At 33.4% G+C, this 24,288-nt stretch overlaps 1 protein-coding gene across 16 annotated transcripts in view; it reads right to left on the bottom strand.

Moving 5' to 3' along the window:
* Positions 1-24,288, bottom strand: part of KTN1 (kinectin 1) — a 108,195-nt gene that overhangs the window by 17,874 nt on the left and 66,033 nt on the right. For 4 of the 16 annotated variants that reach the window (XM_049612714.1, XM_049612707.1, XM_049612708.1 and 1 more), the window contains exons 19-34: positions 19,490-19,524; positions 18,989-19,079; positions 18,231-18,299; positions 17,566-17,603; positions 16,787-16,877; positions 16,569-16,637; positions 15,256-15,293; positions 14,509-14,599; positions 14,364-14,453; positions 13,853-13,890; positions 11,602-11,692; positions 10,071-10,139; positions 8,999-9,036; positions 7,285-7,375; positions 5,206-5,292; positions 1,625-1,714 (exon numbers count right to left, since the gene is read on the bottom strand). In XM_049612714.1, the coding sequence (XP_049468671.1) occupies positions 1,625-1,714; positions 5,206-5,292; positions 7,285-7,375; positions 8,999-9,036; positions 10,071-10,139; positions 11,602-11,692; positions 13,853-13,890; positions 14,364-14,453; positions 14,509-14,599; positions 15,256-15,293; positions 16,569-16,637; positions 16,787-16,877; positions 17,566-17,603; positions 18,231-18,299; positions 18,989-19,079; positions 19,490-19,524 (1,116 nt within the window). The remainder of the gene's footprint in view (positions 1-1,624; positions 1,715-5,205; positions 5,293-7,284; positions 7,376-8,998; positions 9,037-10,070; positions 10,140-11,601; positions 11,693-13,852; positions 13,891-14,363; positions 14,454-14,508; positions 14,600-15,255; positions 15,294-16,568; positions 16,638-16,786; positions 16,878-17,565; positions 17,604-18,230; positions 18,300-18,988; positions 19,080-19,489; positions 19,525-24,288) is intronic. The other 12 variants (XM_049612710.1, XM_049612718.1, XM_049612716.1 and 9 more) reach the window with 8 other exon arrangements.

Here is a 24,288-nt window from a genome sequence, read left to right on the forward strand (position 1 = left end):
AAAGAGCCAAGAGTTCCTTGGAGAAACAGTTGATTCCAAGTTTAAGGTAGAAAATGTTGACATAGCACTGCTTTGTCAAAAGGATTGGATAGCCAGCCTAAATAAGTTCCAATGGGCCGAAGAAAGACAAGCAGACATTTATAGACTTCATGACAGAAGTGCACAACACTGCCCATGAAATATTGCCCTACTCCACCCTACGTCCAAAGTATTGAATCTGAATCTAATCAGGCCTCTATGGACCAGCAATTTATGAGATATACAAAGGACAGAGAACACACTGACACTACAAGGGTGGAGTCAGCTAAATCCAGACTAGGAAACTTCATATGAAACCATTAGGTTTTAAAAAAGAGAGAGAGAGAAGGGGTGTTGCTGACATTTAGGAGGGGATCCATGGAATTTAAAAAAAAAAAAAAAAAAAAAAAATCTAAGAGACATCTTAAACCAATTACATATTGACCTTACTTAAGGTCCTGATTAAAACAAACTAAAGTAAGTGGTGGGGCGCCTGGGTGGCTCAGTTGGTTTAGTGTCCGACTTCAGCTCAGGTCATGATCTCATGGTTCATGAGTTTAAGCCCTGCGGTGGGCTCTGTGCTGACAGCTCAGAGTCTGAAGCCTGCTTCGGTTCTGTGTCTCCCTCTCTCTCTGTCCCTCCTCAGCTCATGCTTGGTCTGCCTCTCTCTCTCAACAATAAATAAACATTAAAAAGAAAACAGCAAACTAAAGTAAGTGGTTATTTCATTAAAATTAAAAATTTATATAACAAATGGAGAAATGTATTGACAAAATGTATGAAATTAAAGATTTTTTTCATGTAATTTTTTTAAAGGAATCCTTATCTTTTAGAAATACATACTAAAATAGCTATTGATGAAATGCTTTGATGTTTGATTTCTTTCAAAATAATCTAGAAAGTACAGGAAAGGAGGTAAAACAAGACTGTGTATTGATGTATGGAAGGGGGTACATCAGGCTCATTACACTATTCTACTTTTGAGTGTGTATACAATTTTCCATTAAAATAAAATTTTTAAAAAAAGACCTACAACACCATTTTACAAAACTACGTGCACACTCACTTTCTCTGCCTCAAATATTCACTGTAATAATTCTGTGAATCAAAGCAACTTTTCTCATTTAACCTCAAGTAAAGCAAGCTGTTCTGTACTACCCTCAAGCCTTTTGCTTAAAGAAGTTAACAGATGTTGAGTTTTGAAAAGAAAAAAAAGCCTCAAAGTATTAAACACATTTAATTAGAAAATAAAGTGCTCCTAAAACTAAGAAGCAATCATTTAAAATTAAGCTCTATTTTGAATAAAGCCATTAAAAACATTACTGATTTAGTAAACATTAAGAAATTTTTCTTTCCCAAATATGCTTATGATCCTCTAAATAATATATTACGTAAATTTTGTAGCATACAACAAAAGTATCAGTTGTATAAAGAGAAATGAGTTTTGAACCAAGTTATTTATCTTACCTACTCAAAAGCACCCTAAGTTAAAAATGGAAAAGATTAAGGAATAGATGTACTTGTGAACCAAGTGCAGAATGCTCATTACAACTTCCTTGAATAATGATAAAGATGACATGTGCAAAGAAATAAAAATCAATCTTACCAAATTAGGAGGAACAGACACCTTTGGAAATAATTTTTTGAGAACTTCTTTAGCTTCTAATTCAACAGCTTCCACATGTTGTTGTCTTTCCTAAAGCAGAAGATGAACCAAATCAAACTTACAAGATTATAGAATTAAAAAAAAAAAAAGTTACAGTCTTTTAAGTTCTAAGGGAGAAAAAAGTCACAGTATTTTAAAAATTCATCTTAATACTGGTAAAAGTTAAAATTTCTCTTTTTAAAATATTAAAATGCTTCTGTAAGAAAAAATCTGCAAAATCTCTAAAGCATCCTAAATAACCATGTCTTATATTAATCAAGCCAAGGCAATATCTGATAATTCCCTTGCCATTAGAAATCAAGTGATTTGCCTCTCAATTCAAAAAACAGAAACAAAAATAAGAAAACAAAAAATACACTTCCTATAGCTAAAACTTTAAACTACATGTTATAAAAAACAAAAAAAACCACTTCCTATAGCTAAAATTTAAACTATATGCAAAAAATATGCATCTGAGCAACATTGAGGCTTATGGTCTAGCAAATCTCTCTACAAAAAAAATGCACTACTGATGGACTATAATAATGATGGGATTAAATTGGCAAATCTCACATTTCCAGCTTCAAGGTCAAGTGAAGTTACTTATGCTAAACAAAGAAAAAAAAGGCTGTCAAAATTTGATGGGTGGTACATATGGGAAAAAGAGGAAAGAGGAAAAACTCATGGCAATTAATTCATTAATACCAAGCATCAAGAAAACTAATTCTGACACTTGTAGGGACTCTGTCAGCTGTAAATTTAAAGGTATTACAAATGCATGTCTAAATTTGGTGATTTTAAAACCAAGTACAATGGGTATCAATTATTAACTCAAAACCATGGTTTGTCAAAATTAGGGTAACAACTTGATCACAAGCAAAATAAAACTCTAATAATCAAACTACCTCTACCAGATTTTTTAAAAAATGACATCTATAAAAATGCACATCTAAACCAAGCCAAGAAAAAACATTTATGAAGCTGAGGTGACAAGACAAGCAAGCTAACAACATCTCAACCCTATCTTTCCAACATCATCTAAATGCGACCTTTGAAATCCAGTACTGATTTAAGAGGCATACACACCAATTTAGAAAATCTAACATGAAAATCTAAAATTACACAATAAAAACTAGAGATTAATCATATTCTCTGCAGACACAAAAAAACTTTACTCAAGATTAGTGGCAGGGCTTTACTAGATGTTTTAATGGAGTATTTTCAATGATTCGATAAAGTTCACTATTTTTCAGAAATACACCCATCTAACTGCATAAGATACATTCATTCAAAGAAAATTAACCGCTGATTCAGAATTAATTCACAATTAAGAGGTCATTTTTGGGGCACCTGGGTGGCTCAGTCGGTTAAGCGGCCGACTTCGGCTCAGGTCACGATCTCGCGGTCCATGAGTTCGAGCCCCGAGTCAGGCTCTGTGCTGACAGCTCAGAGCCTGGAGCCTGTTTCAGATTCTGTGTCTCCCTCTCTCTCTGCCCCTCCCCTGTTCATGCTCTGTCTCTCTGTCTCAAAAATAAATAAACGTTAAAAAAAATTAAAAAAAAAAAAAAAAAAAAAAAAAGAGGTCATTTTTATCATGTGACCACAGAAGTGGTAGAACAATCACTGAAGAAAAATAGGAAAAGAGGCACTTTTTAGAAAGCTTTCCAAGGTAAAAAGAATCTAAGTAAAAGAAACAAGTGTCAAACCTATAACAAGAGGCAAAAAAAATGAGAAGTTACTTTTGATTTGTACTAATTTTGCTAAAAAGTTTTCATTTGATACAGTAGTTTGGTTGTGGATAGCAATCTCCATTCTACTTTAATGCCTAGAAAAGATCTTATGTTGAAAATTGCTATCTTTATCTAAGTGTAATATATACGAAGTATCTTTCATGTGAACTTATCATTGATAGTAGCTCCTCAAGAATACTTACTAATTTAAAGATAAACCTGAAAAAGTAGTATACCATCCTCTCCTACATTTTAGGTAAGATTATTACTTATTTGTATCATCTAAAACACTAAAGGAATTCTTGTACATACTTCTTTCTCCTCCAACCTAACTTGTGGTTCTGAGTCAATCAACATCACTTTACACCTAGGCTACCTGAAAAACAGTCTAAATTCCATTAAAATAGAGGAAGACTGCAATTTCTATTCTCTGTAGAACACTGGCTATGTAAGAAAACATCATGCACTTGGTGATAAGTTTGAAACAAGGGTAAAGTTTTATACTCCTCACCAATCACAGGATGAAACATGGATAAATTCTAGTTCTCTTTTGTAAACAATATACAAGAATGCCTATGACAGTGGCCCATAATTTCTTGCAGGAATGGCATAATAAGTAATTAGCACTTCCCAGAAACCCAGTCTCATTAACAAAATAGAAGCTAAAAGGCAGGTGTTAACAGTGAAAAAGAAAGTAAAGAGACCCCCCCCCCCCCCCCCCCCCCGCTAATGGAACTGACTGCAACTACGCTCAAAAAATAAATAAATAAATAAAAGTCCTACCTGGCCTAGATCATTCTTTTCCCTGGCCTAGATTTCTCTAGTCCCAGTGTCTGCCAGCTATCTCAAATTTAGGTTTTAGTGAAAATTAAGCCCAGGTGAGTAGGTATAGAAATACAAATCTATTACACTACAGGAAAAATAAAAGATTCCCTCAGTCCACAAAATACTTCCAGAATGATGAACTGAATCACATAATTAACTTTATTAGCCCATGTACAAAATTCAATACTCCTGTTCCACATTTATTCTTGGTAGGAGTTTTCAAAATGCCTGACTAAACTGGCACATTTGTTTCAATCATTAAAAACAACTCTTCTCCATTACATTTCATTAGAATCTTCCAAACCATCCAACAACTTAAACTCAGGAAGAATATCCTTTACCATTGTGAAGACAGAGGGAGCTGTATGTTTCAGGAGTACTTTACATACTCCAGTCAGGAGAATAATCCCTTCTATTAATATTCCACACTATACATAACACATGCCTCATTACTGTCCAGCCACTTCAAAACCTTAAGTTTAATTTTAATTTCATCTCCTCTAAGGAACAACCCAGCCAGAACTGATCGCTTCCCTGTACTTAACACTTTGATCATTTTCTACCCTGTGTGAGTCCTCTTGGTGTGCCCCAAAGAACCCAGCAGATTTCATGTACATCTATGTATTCAAATGTGTTTAATTCAGTTAGATTTTGAGGGGGTCAGGGTTTTTTCCGAGGCTCTTAACCATCCCCCGAGGCATACAGTGACAAGGGCTTACATGGGTAGCATAGGTCTCCTGAGACTCTACAGCTTAAAGCAGTAATCACCAAAGCTCAAACAATCAGGTAATCACAACAAACCGCATGCCCAAAATTAAAGCTTTGAAGAGTAGATGAAAAAAAGCAGAGATGACAGAGATGATAATGTGGATGATAAGGAGATTTTATATTTAAATTGCAGTAAAATTAAATGCTTTAGTCTGATTTTAAGACAAGCTGCAGATTTTCTCTGTTCGGTGGATTGTTTCTAGGAGTTAGCATTACAACCTTGGAAGTCTTGTTCACTTTGTCCTGCAGCATTTTTTCAGTTGATGCCAATGCTTCCATTGCTTCCCAGTTTTTCTCCCGAAGGTCCTAATCATTTTTAGAAAGAATGATTTCAGTTTATCCATTATTGAAAGATTTTTGCTCTTTACTTCATCAGTATTTTGCACTGCATTTAAATGCTGGTTACTGCAAAATTATTTCAATGGGAAATATGTATATTAGCAAAAAAATAAAAAGCAATGTTTAGAAGTCTGAATGAGAAAATAAAGATGCCCACTTCCCATGTTTTAGTATACACACCAAATATGCCAGCTGTAGAGTAATTATTATGCACGTGTGACAAAGAAGAAAGCATTCAAAAGTAAACACACAAACCAAGATAAAAATGATTTCAGGTACATCAAATATTAGGGGATTAAGGACAGAAAATACACAAGTATTGCAAAAAGCTTTACATTGTGGCTTTTAAACGAGGCCCATTATCACTCGGACTTTCCACTGTGGCATAACTTTCCCCTCTAAATAGGTTTTATCAAATTAACGCATGTTGAGTCTACCTAAGAATAACATAGTCACTGCACTTGCACACGTGTATGCCACAAAGCAACCTGACATGAGTGTATGAGCTACCTCATCGAGGCTGAAAATGGGGAGGCTAGAAAGCTATAAAACCACATTCTCTTGGAAGAGAAACAGAAATCATTGGAAACTGAGCTCTGAAAGATCTATTTTAACAGCATTTCATTAGCAAATAGAAGTACGTACAATCTGCTATATTTCAGTCTTTCTTCAGATTGAGAAATCTAAACATTGAAAACAAAAAGCCAATAATCACCATTTACTGAATGCTTACTTATGTGCCCAACACTGAACTTGGTGCTTCATGTAAATTCTCACTAATCCTCATAACATTTTATAGATGGGGAAACCACAGCTGGGGTCATTTCAGAAATTTGGCCAAGTGCACACAGCCAGTGAAGTGGCTGAGCGGGAATGGACTGACGCCGCAATCTGCTGGCCTTCAGTGTCTGGGCACTTCTCACACACTTCCATGCCTGCAGCGATGCTGCTGCATTACACTGGTATTACTACGTCCTCCCTGCCTCAGAATCCGGACGATAAAACACAGTTAAGATGTTAACAATATATTGGCAAATTCAAATATATTGGTTTTGTGGCCAAGCAATGCTGTTAGTAATGTTACACAGACACACAAAGGGCAATTCACATACCTAATTTTGACAAACTCTGGGGTGCAAGTACATGTCAACTAATGTTAAATTAACAAATTAATGCAGACTTTGAAAATTAAACTTCCATTGGAAAACACATATCAATTTCCCATCAAGATCCCCTTAGAGATTTCAGGAACATTTTTAACCTTGCTCAAGTCTTAGCAAGCATACTTTTGTGTGCAAAAATTCCTTCTCTAGCAAGAAATGGTTGGATTCTACCTACAGGTATCACCTTCTGGTCAGAATTTTTTAAGAATCACCTAAATCACTGTCTATTCAGTAAAAGTATTAAGATTTGTATTTCTTAGGGCACTATCCTCTTCCACTATACTGTAAGTGTATTCAGGTTCTGAGGCCTCTAACATGCTTCGTTACCAAAATTTGAACCACCTCTCAGTTAAAAAAAGGGAGGTTCCAGAAGGCTCCGAAAGACATAATTACTGAAAATATTGAGTTTCAATACTGGCTTACTTTCAGTTGACAAAAAGGCTAGCCTAGTCAAATTAAAAAAAAATACAATGGATTTTAAAATATTGAGACGAAAGAATTTTTTCAAATAAAAGTTCAACCAAAAGTCAATTGCATTTTAATAAAAAAATTAAAATCTGAAGCTGTAATATAGTTTCAATACTTAAAATTATAATCAGAAATATACAAATTAGTCATTTCATTTATTTATTAAAATATGTTCTCTAATAAAATGATTAATAATCCTTCCAAATAAGGTACACACAAAACAGCAAGATTAAGAAAAAATCTACATTAAAATTAAAAAAAATTCTGAATCATGGTATTTCAGTGAAATAATAAAAAGGAAAGTTTTATTCTGACAAGATTTGCTTACATTGTTTTTCTTCCTCTGGTGTTCAACAGCCTCCTTCAAAGAATCTAACTCATTCTGAAGACCAGTTATTTCTTGCTCTCTTTCTGAAATTCTAAACCAAAACATGAATACACATAGCAACATTTTAGGCAGTGAACATGGTATTTACTACTACAAAAGAAAAACAGCAAGCAGACAATGCTTTGCAGAATGTATTAACAGGTAAACTCTTTTAAACTTAACTATTAATTGTCACCATGGAAAACCTATTCCTGATGCACTCTTATTTTCAAAAATGACTTTTACAATATGACATGCTGATATTTGTGCTAAAGAGAAATCATCCCCTGAAGAAATAGTTTATGAATATATGAACTTCTGCAGTTAAAGTTGTTTCTATTTTTATCTATGGCAGAGAAATGGCTATTTTCAGAAGAGTGAAAACTGATGTACAAGCATTCCCTTAAATATTTTTTCCAAAAGGCAATGAAATCAGTTATGACTTTCTTTAAATGGCTAACCCACAACAAAAGTGTGATATTAATGTAAGGTAAGTGTCATCATTTTCATAACATTATCAGGATTCAGGTTTTTCTAGTTCTAATGCATTAGTTAATTCCCAGAAATGCAGAAAGCAATGGCAAAGATTCCCAATTCAATTCTGTTACAGTTGAGAGCAGCTTGGATATAAAGTCAAATTACAAATAGCTCTTCCTTAAGAATAAGGCTCTATACAAGGGGTTGGCAAATTAGGGCTCTGGGCCCAAACCACAGACCTTCTTTGGACCTCTAGCCAAGAGCTGATTTTACGTTTTTAAAGAATTAAAAAAAAAAAAAAAAAATACGAAGCAGAACTCTGTGGCCCACAAAGACTAAAATATTCACTACACGCCATTTACAGAAAAAGTTTGCTGACTTTGCTATAAACAGTCAAACTCCAGACTTAATTCACCAGTAAATAATTCTAAACCAGTAAGCCAACAACCCTGTAAATGATTCAAGATGGAACAACACTTAATGTGGTCAACATCTAGCATGTTCAAACATACCAAGTTAGCCAAAATAACCTTAAATGTACCCTCTGAGAGAAAAATACCAGCCAACAATGAAAGAAAAGTGCTTCAGCATAAAAAGTCCCCTTAAAAGATAGCAACCATAAAGATGATGAAATTTTTTTTTAAAATGCAGAAGCAGTGGGGCGCCTGGGTGACTCAGTTGGTTAAGGGTCCAACTTCTGCTCAGATCATGACCTCACAGTTTGTGAGTTCAAGCCCCACACTGGGCTCTCTGCTGTCAGCATGAAGCCCACTTCAGATCCTCTGTCCCCCGCCCCCCCACTCAAAAATAAACATTTAAAAAATTTTTTTAAATAAAATAAAATGCAGAAGCAGAAACTTAAATTTGCATCATCCAATTCCACAATGATATCAGGAAGATAACTGAGATAATGTAAGGTAAATAAGTAAAGCCTTGAAAATACAATTTAACTTTATTCAGATGTTTTCTGAATGCCTAAAAACCTCAAAATCTCCCTCAACTAAACTCTAAACACCATAAAAAGGTACATCAGTTGAGCCCAGGGCACAGCTAAACTCTAGTGACCTGCAGGTGCAAGAAATCTAAATAGAATTAGAAAAATTAGGTGCCATTTATAGTTAAATTGCTTATCTGAGAACTGTTTAGCACATAAAAACAATTACCACTTCCCCAACTGTGAATCAAAATTATTACTTACACTTTTAATAGTTCTTCATGTGGAGGAAAAGATGAGGCCTGTTAAAAGAGTTAAATATTATTTCAAAGTAAAGCTTTCTAGAAGACCACAAAAAATTAAAACTCTTCTCAGATATAAATTAAGACAACAAAGGTAAAAATACTATATATTCTGTATGCCTGTCACCAAGTAATCTTAAAATATGTATACATTTTAAAAATGTACTGAGTACTAAATCAAATCATTGTCACTACATACTTAAATTCTTCACTTAACAAGTATTTATCAACTTCATAGCATGTGCAAAGCACTGAGTTAACACATTAAATTTTCCTACTGTACAATTCTTTTGACTATATTAAGCTTCCAAAAGTCCAAATAACATAAGTGAAGTTAAAAGAAAAACTAAGAAAAGTTAACTTGCATGTAACAGAAAGTTAATTTTACGTAACGTGCAAAAGTACACAACATACAGTATTTATATACCTTGAAGATTATAATCTTTCATACTAAACTACTATACTATAATCTCCTTGCTGAGAGGGACAAATTCTTTTGCCCTTCATAATACTTTCTAGTTTATATACATTCAGAAAATAATTGAAAGGATATATTGGTAACATCTTTAAAAAAAAAAACGTATTTCCATTTTATTTTTACCAAGAAGAATTATGCCTTGAAAAAGTATTTCCAATAGTGGTAAACTATTACTGATAATATTACACATTTTCTAGTTTCTCTCCAATTACTCATATTTTTACTGGAGGGAAAGGGAAAATGGTATACACCTACATTTAACCATGATAGGATTTTAACGGACTTGCTAAGAAAAGCATTCTGGAGGATCTGAAAACATACACACACAGATATATAACAGAGCTGGAATATAGATAGTAACATTATTTGTGTATGCTTTATAAATTATATATTACTTTGGATATAACATAGCAAAATTTTTTAAAGAAATTTGATAAATAAACCAACATACTTTATTTTCAATAAAAAGGCATAATGGTAAGAATACTTATAGACAGTCTGAATTATTTAACTTTTCACCACATAAATGAAAGGCAAGCCACCTAACAGTACCTACCTGTTGGTAGTTCTGTTGCTTAAGCTGCTCGATTTCAGATTTGTACAATTTGTTTTCATCCTGTACTTCCTATTTTAAAAAAAAATTTTAACATGAATACCTGTGCAGAGACTTTATTTTCCATATAAACTTTTGAAACATACCATACAAGCCAGGAAAATTCTAAAATAGTAATTTTTTTCAAGTGAGAATATTAAGAGTAATAAGCCCTATATTAAAACACCGTATAAGATTAGAATAATTAAATTATTCAGTACCAATCTGGGAGTGGGCAGTCTCACTGGAAGAAAACAGGATCCAGAAACAGATCTAAATACCTATAAGAATTTAGTATGGGGTGACATTTCAGATCAGTAGGGCAAGTTCTAGTAACATTTTGGGCTGGCTATTTCTCTGCTGATAGGACTGTCCTGTACACTGTAGGAGGTTTAGCAGTATCCATGGCCTCCATTCACTATATGCAGTAGCAGCTCTCCACCACTGTGACAACCAAAAAGTCTCTAGATACTGCTAAATGTCCCCTGGGGGGCAGAACCACTGCAGTAAAATAATAATGGATTATTTAATAATGTGGCTAGCATTTTTTTCAAGGTTGAAATGTTATTCTCATAACTTAAATAAATTACATATGCGTAAGACATCAAACAAAAAAGTAAATTATAAACATATCGAAACACATGAAAATATTTTTATGATCACAGAGTGAAAGATACCTTTCATTCCAAGACTTAACACTCAGGAAAGTATGTTCAATATTAGCTACAAGATGAAGAGATATGGATTTTCAATTTTAACTACCTCTTTCAAAAAGAAAAAAGAAACCGCATAAACCTTTGACCCCAAAATTCACTTCCTGGAATTTTAAATACAGGCAAAGTATTAAAAATGTGTGTTTAAGGATATTCACTGTTGTAACAGGAAACACAACTCTAAATAATCCAGGCATCTGTAAATCAGGATTGGTTATATAAATGAGGACAGATGATACAAGAGAATACCATGAAGCCATTAAAAGTTGAAGCCAGAGGGGCACCTGGGTGGCTCAGTCGGTTAAGTGGCCAACTTCCACTCAGGTCATGACCTCACAGTTGGTGAGTTCCAGCCCCACTCTGGGCTCTCTGCAGGCAGCATGGAGACAGTTTCCTATCCTCTGTACCCTCCTCTCTCTCCCCCTCCCCAACTCGCACTCTCTCTCTTTCTCTCTCAAAAATAAACATTTAAAAGAAAGTTGAAGACAGAAACGTGCTTATGTGGAAAGATTTCAAAAACATTAATAATTGAGGGAGAAAAGCCAAATACAAACGTGTGCATGGTTAAACAGTGTTTAAAAAACAAGTACACACCTACACACGTATTTTATGCATGGGCACTTTCTCAAAAGATATACAAATAATTGATAGTTTTCTTAGGAATGAGACCCAGTATCTGCCTGGGAGGAAAGAGTCTCTATCCTATTTTTTGTGTAGTTAAAATTGTTTAAAACATGCAAAGACAAGTCACACAATAATTAATTTTAATTAAATGTATTCACCTGTAACAGCTTTGTTCTGCTAGAAAGATCACTCTCTCTCTCTTTTAGTACAGTTTCTATTCTCTTCATTTCATTTTCCTTTTCTTTCAACCTAGAATTTTTACAAAGATCTGATTCAGTTATACACATAAAAAAGGACAGACTTCTATATCATCTATAAAAAAAAAAAAAAGATAGCAGAAACAATGCCTAACAGCTCTTTCGCCCCATATTATACCAACTTATAAATTTGTTTTAAAAGATATTATTCCCAGAATCACTCAACTCAAAGTACATCATAAAACTGCTACACTTTCATAGTTAACATTTCTTAAGTATGGCTTTATCTAGGAGAAAAATCTAAAATAAAAAAAATAAAGCCATAGTTAGTTGACCTGGGAATTTACAATATGCCCAAGCCTTTGTGAAGAGATGCTACGTATAATTTAATCTGGTTCTCCCTTAGCCAGCATAGGCATAAATCTTACTCTATCTAGCTCAAGTGAATCCCAATTGCCCTTGTCACCCTATTCAACAGACCTCTAGAGTAGCACTTAATGCTATTAAAATGGTCTGTTTATCTATTTCCTCAGGGCAGGAACCCATCTTGGCCATTTCAGTATTCCCAGTGCCAGAGGGCCTGTAACAGACTCTCAAATATTTGTTGAAATGAACGTTATTTTTGTCCCACCTTAATGTAGAAAGTAAAAAGAATTTCAAGATGTTTATAAGTCTACACGAAAAATGACAAAAGAGCACACATGAAGAACAGGATTAAAAGTCAGGGGGCGGGGGGGGGGGGGGATCCCCAGCAAAACTTAAATACATACTGCTAAGTGAAAGAAGCTATTCTGAAAGGCTACATTCTGTATGATTCCAACTATATGACATTCTGGAAAAGGCAAAATTATGGAGACGGTAATTATGGCGATCAGTGGTAGCCAAAGATTGGGGATGGAGGTTAGAGGAAGGAAGGGATGAACAGGTAGAGCCAGGAGATTTTTAGGAAAGTGAAACTATTTTGTATGATACTGTAATGATAGATACATGTCATTATACATTCCTCAGAACCCACAGAATGTACAACACCCTAAGGGAAACTACAGACTTTAGTTAATAACAGTATGTCAACACTGGTTTACCAATTCTAACAAACATACCACATTACTGCAAGAATAAATAACAGAAATTGAGTGGGGGTAGGGGGTATACAAGAACTCTGTACTTTCAGTTTTTTCTGTAAACCTAAAATTGCTTCCCCCAACCAAATTCTATTAATTAAAAAAAGAAAAATATGATGTAGCAATAAATCTAAAAACACATTCTTTAATGACCTAAATACCTATTACAAATGGACCCCAAATGTGTCTCCAAGCTTTCTATTAGCAAATGAAAGCACCTTAACAGTTACACAAGGCCTCCAAGATAAACAATTATGTTACACATATAAGAATTTTAGTGTCAAGAGGAGAGATCTCCTTTGTCTTCAAAAAGACAATGACCTAATATCCTCAATACCTTACTTTTAAAGACACATTTTCAAGGGGCCTCTTCTTAAATATCAATAAAGACTGATAGCATCACATCAAAGCAAAATCTGTTAATTTTATAGTGTGCCAAAAAGATGAAGTCCAGATATCTTTCTTACCACTGTAGACTGATTTAGCTTAAAAGAAGACTTTATAAGGTGAAAATTTTCTAGCATAAACATCTATAAAGACTGGTGATCAGATTTAATATTTTTAGTATTCAGCACAGCATAACTGATAGGACAACAGATACTATTCTCTTCAATAAGCAAGTTACTTTTCTAGAAAGATTCAATCATCTTCATCAAGGCTGTAACTAAGATTATCTTCTGGTTGATTCAGAGCTGTTATACTTTCAAATACAATGATTTCAATTTGAAATAAATTTAACCTGTCTTTAGAATAATTGCATACTTTGTTTAAAAAAAAAAAGGACTTTAAATAAAACCAGTCTATATTAGCAGAAAGAAGGTATCAGAAAATGGATTTGAAGGGCTTGGAAAGAATAAAGTCTCCAGGCATCTGAAAGCACTTAAAAGGCCTCTTTTTTATTATGCCAAACAGAGACTGCCCCCCACCCTTTTTTTTTTTTTTTTGCCTCTGGGCCATAATTCCTAATTTAACAAAAAATGACTTAAAAGAAACTCAATATGAGTTTTTTTTCCAGAAAGCACTTGAATACGTGCTTTCTGGAAAATTATGAGAAGTTCCTCTTTTAAAATGCTGGCTAAAATTATACTTACACCATCTCAAGTTCTTCAAATCGTGATGCAGAACATGCCTAAGAAACAGATTCACATTTTTAATTCTAACATTAAAAGATCAGGTACTACCAATACATACATACACACACACACACACACACACACACACATTACACATACATACATACATAATCACTCACCAATAAAATAAAAATGTAATTAAATGTTCAAATTAGGCTGTTTATAAAACAGACAGAATGAACTTTAACTCAATTTTTAATATCCACCTCTTAAAGGATTACAGATTAATATAACAACTAAACAGATACTGAAGTATGAGTGAAAAAGTAAGGATAGGTAATACTTTTAAACTTAGGTTGACAAATCAGGCAGAAAGACCTAACAAAGATAAAATTTAATTTATTCTATCAACAACAAAATTATGATAAACCAATTTTTATGACCAGGAAACTCAATTTATTTTCTAGTACAATAAAAAAGAGATTTCTCATTTCTTATGTAATATGCTAGTAATCTGTTTACACTATACCTCTTTCAAGTTATGTTGTGCTATCTCCTGAACATGAGCTTTTAAAGATTCATTTTCTTCTTGAAGATCCTGAAAAAGAATTGGTATGAACTGAATTGACATTCAGGTATAAAAAAAGTGTTTATTTTTGTTTTTGACTTCTCACCTGCAACCATTTCGCTCTATTGGCTATGTCTTTCTCCTTCTCTTCTAAAACAATCTTCATGGTATTCATCTGTTCCTCCTTTCCTTTTAATCTGACAATAAGTTAATAAGAAGCATCAGTGAAAATGTAATAGGACTGTACAAACAAAAGTGGAGACTGTAAAAGATTTTAGGTTGTATTTACAGTCCAGGCTGAAACAAAATAAACTAAAAAATAAATATTTTAAGTATACAGGCCAACGTGATTTTGCAGATAATAAGTTGAGAAGTATAGGAAAATTAAAGAAAGAAATTCCATCTATCACTGCAGATCCAGATCTTGAATAAATTAGAGTAGCCCTACTCTCATCCCATATCATTCTGTTTAGGCCAATACCAGCGAATTTAGATAGCTTAGCATCACTGGTCTGGCTATGAATTATATAGCCAGTTTCACAGTGGCTATTAAAATAGGCAAAGAGCAACATCTCAGTTTGAGGTCATATTCGGATTATAAATTATGAAAAATAAGACTTTCCACACTATCCCCATTCCCATCATAAAGTCTATAAGTTAAATCCCAATGGAAAACTTAAAACCATGAGAGCTTTTTGAGATATTACTTCATATTCCTAAAAATATTACTTGAAATTAAAAAGAAGTTATGATTTTCATTATAATTGCATTTGATTTGTATTTGACTTGCATATACTTGTATTTAACTTGTGGAAAAGAGATATTAAAGGAAAATGAAAGAAATGGTACTTACAAGTTCTGAAGCTCCTGAATTTGAGAGGTGATAGACAACTGAAATACAAAGAAAAAACCTTTCAGAAAAAAAGCAATTTATAATCCTTTCAATTTACCTTAAGCCTTATGATAAGCTTTAAAAGGTGTACACTTTAAATTACAAAGATCCTAGCTGAGGGACAGCTGGGTGGCTCAGTCCATTAAGCATCCAACTCTTGATTTTGGCTCAGGTCACGATCTCCCGGTTTGTACAATCAATCCCTGCCTCTGCACTGTCAGCACAGAGCCTACTTGGGATTCTCTCTTTCTCCTCCACCCTCTCTGCCCTTCCCCCACTCATAGGTGCGCACACGTGCGCACTTCTCTCTCTCTCACAATAAATAAACATTAAAAAAAAATCCTAGCTGAATTATTCATGCCAAAATGAGATGTGTTTTGATTTTGCCTTCTCTGGTTTCCAATGACAGTAAGAGTAACAAAATAAAAATATGAACAGTAAATCTGAATAATGTGTTCATTCTCAAGTTGTGAAAATTATAGAGTATTAACTGTACATATACTTCCCTACCGTATCAGAGCTCTTCAAGGACAACTACTCAACTACTTTGTCCTGCTTTTCTTATCATACACAGTAGTTCAATACTACATTTTATCCCTCACTCTCTTCACTGTCCTTTCAGATTTTGGCTTAGATGTCAGTTCCTCAAGAGACTTTCCTAATCTCTCAATCTATATTAGAGAACTGTGATATTTTCATCATACCCTGTTTTGTTCAACACATTATCTTCAATCACTAACATAGTGTTTTCACAAGTAGGAGGAACTCAGGAAATATCGTTGAATAATTGTTGGATGAATCATCTCGTCCACACAATCTCACCATTTTTTCCATGAAGCTTTATCAGATTAAATTCACCCAAACCCTGTATGTCCGGTAATCCCAGCTACCTCTGAAATCCCCCAATGAAGTTTTACTTGGTTCTACAGGCAAAGGTTGAGCAATATTCTATAACAAAACATTTTGATCCATGCAATTTAAAAAAAACAAAAAGGTTAAAAAGATTTACCAAACTGTTTTGTATTTAAGTTGGCAAACTAAAATGAAACATTAATACACAAAACTTCTAGAAAAGAATCTTTAAGAGTTAAAAAATACATTGATATCAAGAACACTTTCTCAAATCAGGCAAAAAATAAATAAAAAGCACATAACCCAAAATACTTACAGCACACTACTGAAAGTTTTTTTCTGAGTAACAAGAAAAAAACCAAATAGCTCATAAATACACATACACTAATAAATCTGTCATGCTATGGCTCTGGGATTTTTACCTGTTGAGCCTTTTCAAGCTGGATATTTCCTATTTCTTCTTTTAGAGCCTCTATTTCCTGTTTCAAATCCTTGACAATGACAAAACAGACAAGATTGGACAATGGAAACATAGAAATTGACATAAAATGCAATGTACAGACAAACACATGAAATTAAATGATATTCACTAAGTTGATAAACAAAAATACAAAACATACAATTTTCTCTTTCTCAATACCTGAATAGTTTTCTCCTTATTAGCAACTTTGAGAACTTCTGCTTCCAGAAGCTCTTCCACAGACTTGATCTTTCCATCCTTTTCATGGATCCTTAGATGAAGAAATGCAGTATTAAACTTTAATAGAAATATCAAGATCCACCAAGACATAACAGAACCAAATCATGAATAGTGCCATCCAAATCAACTCTTCCCATTTTAAGTAAGATAGCAATGTATCTTGCAGATAAGAAGGGGGAAAAAAAAAATACTTAAGTCTTTCTAAATGAGAATTAATCAGGATATACCAGATGGCTAAAGCCTATGCACACAAAGAGAAACAGGTGACACGCTCTGAAAGTGCACAGAGGATGTTAAGAATACCCTGAAGAACACTAGGGACAATCAAGTTACTCTCAACAATATTGGCTTCCAGAGTTCTGAAAGCAGTGGCAGAACTTCTACACAATAATGGCATCAAACTCATAGACACCTCAAGAGGGTACATGATCTCTCTATCCAGTATAACCTGTTCTTACTGCAAAAAGAGAAAATTAATAATTTGATGCCATAAGTTCAGAAAATAAATGGAATCGATTATAGAAATATATGTTTTAGCAACCACACTACCCTAAGGAAGCACAGCTAAATTCTCTTAATCCACCAGCAAAAAATTCTGGAGTGGAAGGTTAAACTATTAACATACATCAACTGTCTCAATTGCACAATAAAACAAGATTCACGAGCACTAAGAAAATGGACCAAAAGAGAAAGACCAGTTTAAAATGGTCATTACTTACACTTTCTTCAGTTCTTCAACTAGAGATGCAAAAGAAACCTGGAAATAGGAGGGCATCCTACTTAGTAATCTGCTCAAAATATAAATGAATTCAGAAACAGAAAAGTATATTATCCTTAAATTTTCCACTATACCAAAATCCAAATGAGAAAAGTAAACCCAGGAATTCTTTCTAGATTTTTTTTAAATGTCATAATAGTGAAAATGAAAAGCACTCTGGAAGTAAGTAGCTTTAAGGGTATTTACAGTTAAGAAAAATCAATAGATAACAAGTTACAATTATTCAATTAATAATTCTAACCACATGAAAAGAAAAAATAACTAGAAAACTGCCCAATTTCAGAGAGCTTCTTCTACTGCTACGTAGAGTCTTGCATTATACTTGTATACGCAAAACCTTTTATTGCCGTAGTAAGCAGCAATGACACACTATCTAGAGTACTCTACCCAGTGTCTGGTGTACAAGTCAGCATTCAATGAAATGTAGCTTCTAGTACTGTTAATTAAGTCACTAATCATTCAGATGAAAACTCTGACAATTCCACACTGGTGAAGGGAGGAATTAACAACAGATTTGCTCTATTTGAACAAAACAGGTTTGTCCATTGTTTAAAAGAGAACATTGTTTTAAAAGAGAACAGTTGCAAGATCTACTGAATACACTACCTGATCATTTTGCTTAGCCTTTAAGTCTTGAACTTCTTTCGTCAGAGATGAGTTTTCTGTTCTTATTGCCTTTTACAAAGACACATAAGCACAACATACTTTTATTTTCTAAAAAATTAGCTATCTTCAAAATACCCTACCTTCTCATTTTTCTTTAGCTGCTTCTTTCCATCTCTGGAAGGTCCAGAAATCTCCTTGTCACTCATGTCTATAATTCTCTAACTTCTAGAGATAGCCAAATGGATCTTTAATTCATTTATGCCCACAAGTATTTCTGCTTATGTTTCCACCACTTTAACAGCATGTTATATACCACTTATCAAGTCATTTCTCCCCCTAAACTCAGATACATCTTTTTAACATTTCTTCCAGAAAGAAGGAATCAAGTCATTTAAGGCTAATGATAATCACAAAACACTGCTGTAGACTCTCCTTTCCCTGGCTTCCAATACTACCTCATGAACTTATGAAGTCTGCTAGTTATCATTTGGTTATAATTTGGGCAAGGGTGGAAGAAAGGAAGCATATATAAACCATAAAAACAGTATCTATTTCATTAAGACAGTGAATGCTACAATCAACTACACATTTTGGTATTCCTAATAAAATGTTACATTTCATGAAAAAAGATATATTCATAAAATGTGGATAACTAATATGAAGTTTCAAAAGCTATGGGGAAAATCTAAAATTATAGTAAATCTCCTTCACGTTCACTAACGACCCCATAAGAAAAACAAATCTATAAAATGCTTTACATTCAGTTCCTCCTCTTTTGTGGCCACCTGAATAAGTCCAGTTTCAAGTAATTCTTCCACTGTCTTCAACTTCTCATCTTTTTCTTGAATGCTAAATTACAAATTTAAAACATATGAATTAACTATTTTTCAAGGTAAATGCTATTACTGCTAAATATTTTACATCAATCAATTCCTGTGTCCATCATTTCTTATAAACTTAATTCTACAAAGGTTTGTGAGGATCTCTGATCATGGTCTAAGGGTACTTCTTTAACAATAAGTAAAACATGTTCAAGTAATACATGCTTACATGCTAGCCTAAACAAAATCACCACCACACATAATGCCACAAACCTAACGTAAGCCCAAATCAAATCACTCAACAGCATATCACCCTCTTCCATTATGAAGTACAAAGAGCATTTTAACAACCTAGATTAATATAGTTAGTAATTCTGTTACCTCAAATTTGGTAGAAATGAGTCATTAAAATACAAAAAGAAAATTTTAAACTCTCACCATTTTTCCATTTGTTCCACAACATCTTTATTAGGCTAAAATAAAAATCACCAAAAAAAGAAAAAAGTTTAATTTTACCAAGTTTGATGAGGTAAAACTAGTTCAGAAACAGAATTCTATGAAAATTATTTAGTTTTAATTAGATCCAAAATTTAGGAAGGCAATCCACACTTGAAGACTGCTGATAATTAAAGAACTATTTAATTCAGAAAACACAAGACAGTAGAGAAGCAATTACAAAAAAGACACAGAAAAAAGATAAGCATAATATGGGCTAGCAAAATGAATTAGTACCTTATAATTTTTTAATTACTATAAAAGAAAACCTTAAGAATAAGAAGAGAACTTGCTTCTTCTATATCAATTCAATTCTTCAAATATAAAAAACTCAAAGCTCTAAAGCCTTGAAGGCCAGGAAAGAGACTTTGTTCTTTCTTCTTATAATTGACTTTTTTGACTTTTTAAAAACTATGATACAACATATATATGAGCAAGTGCAAAAATCCTGTGTACAAATCAATGAACTTTTAACATGTAAATATTATGTGATTCCACTTAAAACATACAGAATGTTTTAAAACAGACTGTAAACTGCAGAAGCAACCCATGAACGTATTTTCCTTGTAAAGCATTAAAACATGAAAGTTAACTGCTACTTTTAACCACTTTCCTTCTAGCATCTCCCCAGAAACACAGAAGTCCCCACTGCTATAATTTGTGTCCAGAAGAGGGGCTTTCTTCCCCCTTGGCATTTCCAAGCCTTCAGGCAATTAAGCAGCCTACCAAAACAGGCTTGGGGTCTTTTTCCTTGAACATTTTTTCTGCCCATCCCAGTTCCCACTGGTACTCTTTGAATTTTGCTAGTTTCTTACTTTTCCCCCAATTTTATTGTAACCATTTTTCACAAATACTATTAATTTTTCCATTGCTAAATCCAAGTCCTAAGACTCTACTTCTTACATATTTCTAAAAGTAGTCCCCTTTGCTTCAATGCCTGAGGTTAGGCCCTCAGTTTCACTCATCTCGAATATCAAAATACCATACGATCCTTCTCTCTGCCTATAGTCTGGAAGGATTATTTTGTGAGGGGTACAGGAAGAACATCCCAATGGGAAAAACTTTCCTATCATTAGAAAAGAAACAGGAGCTGTCAAAAGTATATTAAGTCAGGTTTATAAACAATGAAAATAAATCATATAAGTTTATAAATCTATCAAGATGGGTTTTTTGTCCTTTTTTATTTTTGACGAATGCCATCTCACATAAAGATTTAACAAAAAATTTGTAACTATGCATGATGATGGATGTTAACTATTAACTAGACTTATTGTTGTGATCATTTCATATTCTATACACATGTAAGTCATTATGCTGTACACCTGAAACTAATTTGCTATATGTCAATTATCTCTCAACTAAAAAAAAAAAAAAAACTTTTAACACTATTATCTGCACCTTAATCATTTATTGTATTATATCTTTAGTCCTACATACTTCTCCCCCACACAAATTCAAACACTTCATTGTTACCAGAGTGATCTAAAATGTTAGACAAAACATTTATTCATCCTTGTAATACCCTTCAGAGGTTTACCATAAAACAGGCTAGATCAAGTTCATGGTCCTTAAACAGCATACAAAGTCCTTCATAATTGGGTCTTAGCCAATCTTTCTCTACTTACACCTCAAACTTTACACTTCCACAACATGCCAGTATACTGTGAATACACCAGTCTGGCATACATTCCCATGATTTTTAACACTGTATCCCCTTAGCTTGAACTTCCCGTCAGGGGTTGGGCAATTTTTTTCAATATCAGGTTTAGTTGTTCCTTCTCTGTGGTGCCTCTTCACCCTCACTCTCCTCCAGATAGAATTTATTATCTCTTCCTCTAAACCTGTACCACAGTTCAAGAATTTTATTCATCATACTTTTCTGTATGACACCTCTATCTCCACACTAAGCCACATTCTTGAGAACAGGAACCAAGTCTCATTCATGTCTGTAGCTTCAGCATGTAGGACAATATCCAACAGACTCCATTCATAAATATGTAATGAAATCAATTTCCTTTAACAAGGTTACAGTGTAACAAATACTCTTGGTCAACAGCTCATCAAATAATTCTAAAAAACTGACCAGTTTAGCATCTATCCAACCTTTTTCCTTTATACATAATTGGCCTAATCTAATCCAATTCTGTTCTCCCTAGATGTTCTCCAAAACTACAATTTATGCAATAATAAATCCCTCTACAATAATATACAACCAGGCAACAGGACAAGAAGAAAAATTTCCTACTCCTTATAGTTTTTACTTAATAATTCTGATCACTGAATCTTTAAAATCTACCAAAATAAGAATGAAAACCCTGCTCTTTTGTTAAAAAGAGCTTAAAAAGAAAAAAAAGAAAGAAAAAAGAAAAGATACTTCAGAACCCTGCCTCCCCAGAAGTTTATTTTATTCTGAATAAATGAGATCTTAGTAACTGATTTATTTGTATCATCACCCACAGGCCTGCATCCAAATGGAGCCTTCCCTTCTTTAGTGTATGAACAGGTTACCTTACCTGGTATTTGTTGTCTTTCTGCTTCCTACACCTGAAGAAACAACAACTAGGCACCATTACTGGTTCCTGTTTCAATAAGCTCAATCTTTTTCTCCCAGATAAAAATCCAAAGAGCAAAAGGACTGAACTTTTTTTTATGTAACTAGACTGTTCATCCCTCAACTGTCACTTGGAATTCTGACTGCTGGGTAGGAAGGGGTTAAAAAAAAGGTGGAAATGAAAGAAATTGAGATTACACTAATTTTTCTCTCTCCTTTCACTAGCAATAGCAATAAAAATGAACAGAGAAAAAGCCAAAAAGATGGTTCTATGGTCTGCCAAGTTGAGAGAGAGAAGTTACAACCACAACCAAAACATACCCATCCTAGTTATATGCTTTCTAAACTATTTTTAAAAGACAGAGCTTTAAGAACAAGAAAAATTCTAAGAATTACCAAAGAGAAAATCTTAAATTAGTACCAGTTTTCCCTCCTATCAAATTCTTTTAAATACATTTTTTAAATTTAGATATAAAATTTTGTTCCTTGGATTAAATTGGACTATTCTTCATTCAAGCAAAATCTATCACATGCTAAAGGTTGTCATTTTAACAGAATATCTAAAAGTACACAGAAACCTTAGCAGTAGGTGGAAGGCTGACTCAGTTAAGGTAGAAATTAGAGGATTTTCTTTTTTAATATTAACTTTCACACACATGATGGGGTATTTTACGTAAGATATTAGAATGGCAATTCTTAAGTCCTCATACAATCTTTAAGGAAAAAGAAAAATTTGAGGCTAGATTTTGTTCTTACCTAATCAGGGAGAATACATTTTTAGTACAGAACTAAAATATTAAAAGATTTTAAAGTTAAAAGATTTGTAAAGATTCAGGTTTTTGGCTTAAATGTTAAGTGAAAGTAACCAACACCTTTAATACTGGAATTCCAGGGCAGATTCATCTGTTTCTAGACATTTGTTTTACCTTCTATGAAGTTAATTTTAGAAAGTATTTAAAAGCTTATATATTGAAATAGGTGACTCAGAATCTCTGATAAACAACCCAAAATTTACATTCTGCTTTTCTGGGTAAGAATTAACACAACCAAAAATTATCAATCCTATTTCACCTAATCCTCGTCATTAATGTTGCATCTCACACATAGTATTTTATGTTGCTACTAAAATTTTAGATGCTGCCAGCTAAACTGTAACCAGAAACTATGAGGGGGGAAAAGTCTCAGATTTGATGAAATAGATCTCTTATAAACTATGCCACCACAAGGGAAATGAGAATAAAATTTAAGAATAAACCTTAAATATTACTTTAGCATTACAGTGGCATGAAGTCATGTCCCTGCACTGTACTAAATATCATCAGTTTAGCATTATCTCCTCTACTGCCTTTTGTTTGCAAGGATAAAGCATATACAAAGTAGTAAAGATTATGCAAGGCACTTACTACCATATTCAAGAAGGGGAGGAAAAAAGTAGATTATTTCTCGAAAAGTAAAGAGATGTGAACGAAATACTTCCACAGTATTTGGCACAGCTTAGTAGCTAAACCAATTTAATATCCGCATAATGTAAATTTTAAAATAAAAAAGAGAGCATGCATCTGTGAAAGGAAGTGCTATCATCTGCACTTATGTGCTATCATAACTTCAGCTTCTAATACAGGTTCCCAAATTTAACACTGTTAGAGCAACATTCAAAGTTTCTATTTTAATGTGTCATCTAATATCAAGAGTTTCTAGAATATTTTTAACACTGGAATTTGAAGAGTTATGTATAAGAGAAGTCTGAAGGCAACTAACTCTTAGGAAAAGCCATACAATGGACATTGCCTGGGACTCTAGTTTATGGAGCCATGCTTACTCAGACCACTATATAATTTCGATGGCTTGCTAAAAATACAGAAAAAAGTATGATGACAGTAGAGGGTAGAGAGGAGATGAAAAAAGAAATATCCAAAGGGAGAGGAATTAAGGTTTAAGATACCTGTTAAAGGCCAAGTACCAGGCTAAACACTATACATAAACTTCCCCATTTAAATCTAACATATTCATGATGTAAATAAAATCTCAATGTGAAAGACTTGGAATGAAAGGTCTCAGAAGGGTTAAGCAATTTGATCAACATAATTGCTTTTAAGTGCTGATAGCAAGTGTTAAGCCTACTTAACTCTCTTTTTAAATTTTTTTTTTCAACGTTTTTTGTTTTTTTTTTTGTTTTTTTTTTTTTTTTTGG

Source organism: Panthera uncia (genome assembly GCF_023721935.1).
Source record: "Panthera uncia isolate 11264 chromosome B3 unlocalized genomic scaffold, Puncia_PCG_1.0 HiC_scaffold_1, whole genome shotgun sequence".
In the NCBI taxonomy this organism is placed as follows: domain Eukaryota; kingdom Metazoa; phylum Chordata; class Mammalia; order Carnivora; family Felidae; genus Panthera; species Panthera uncia.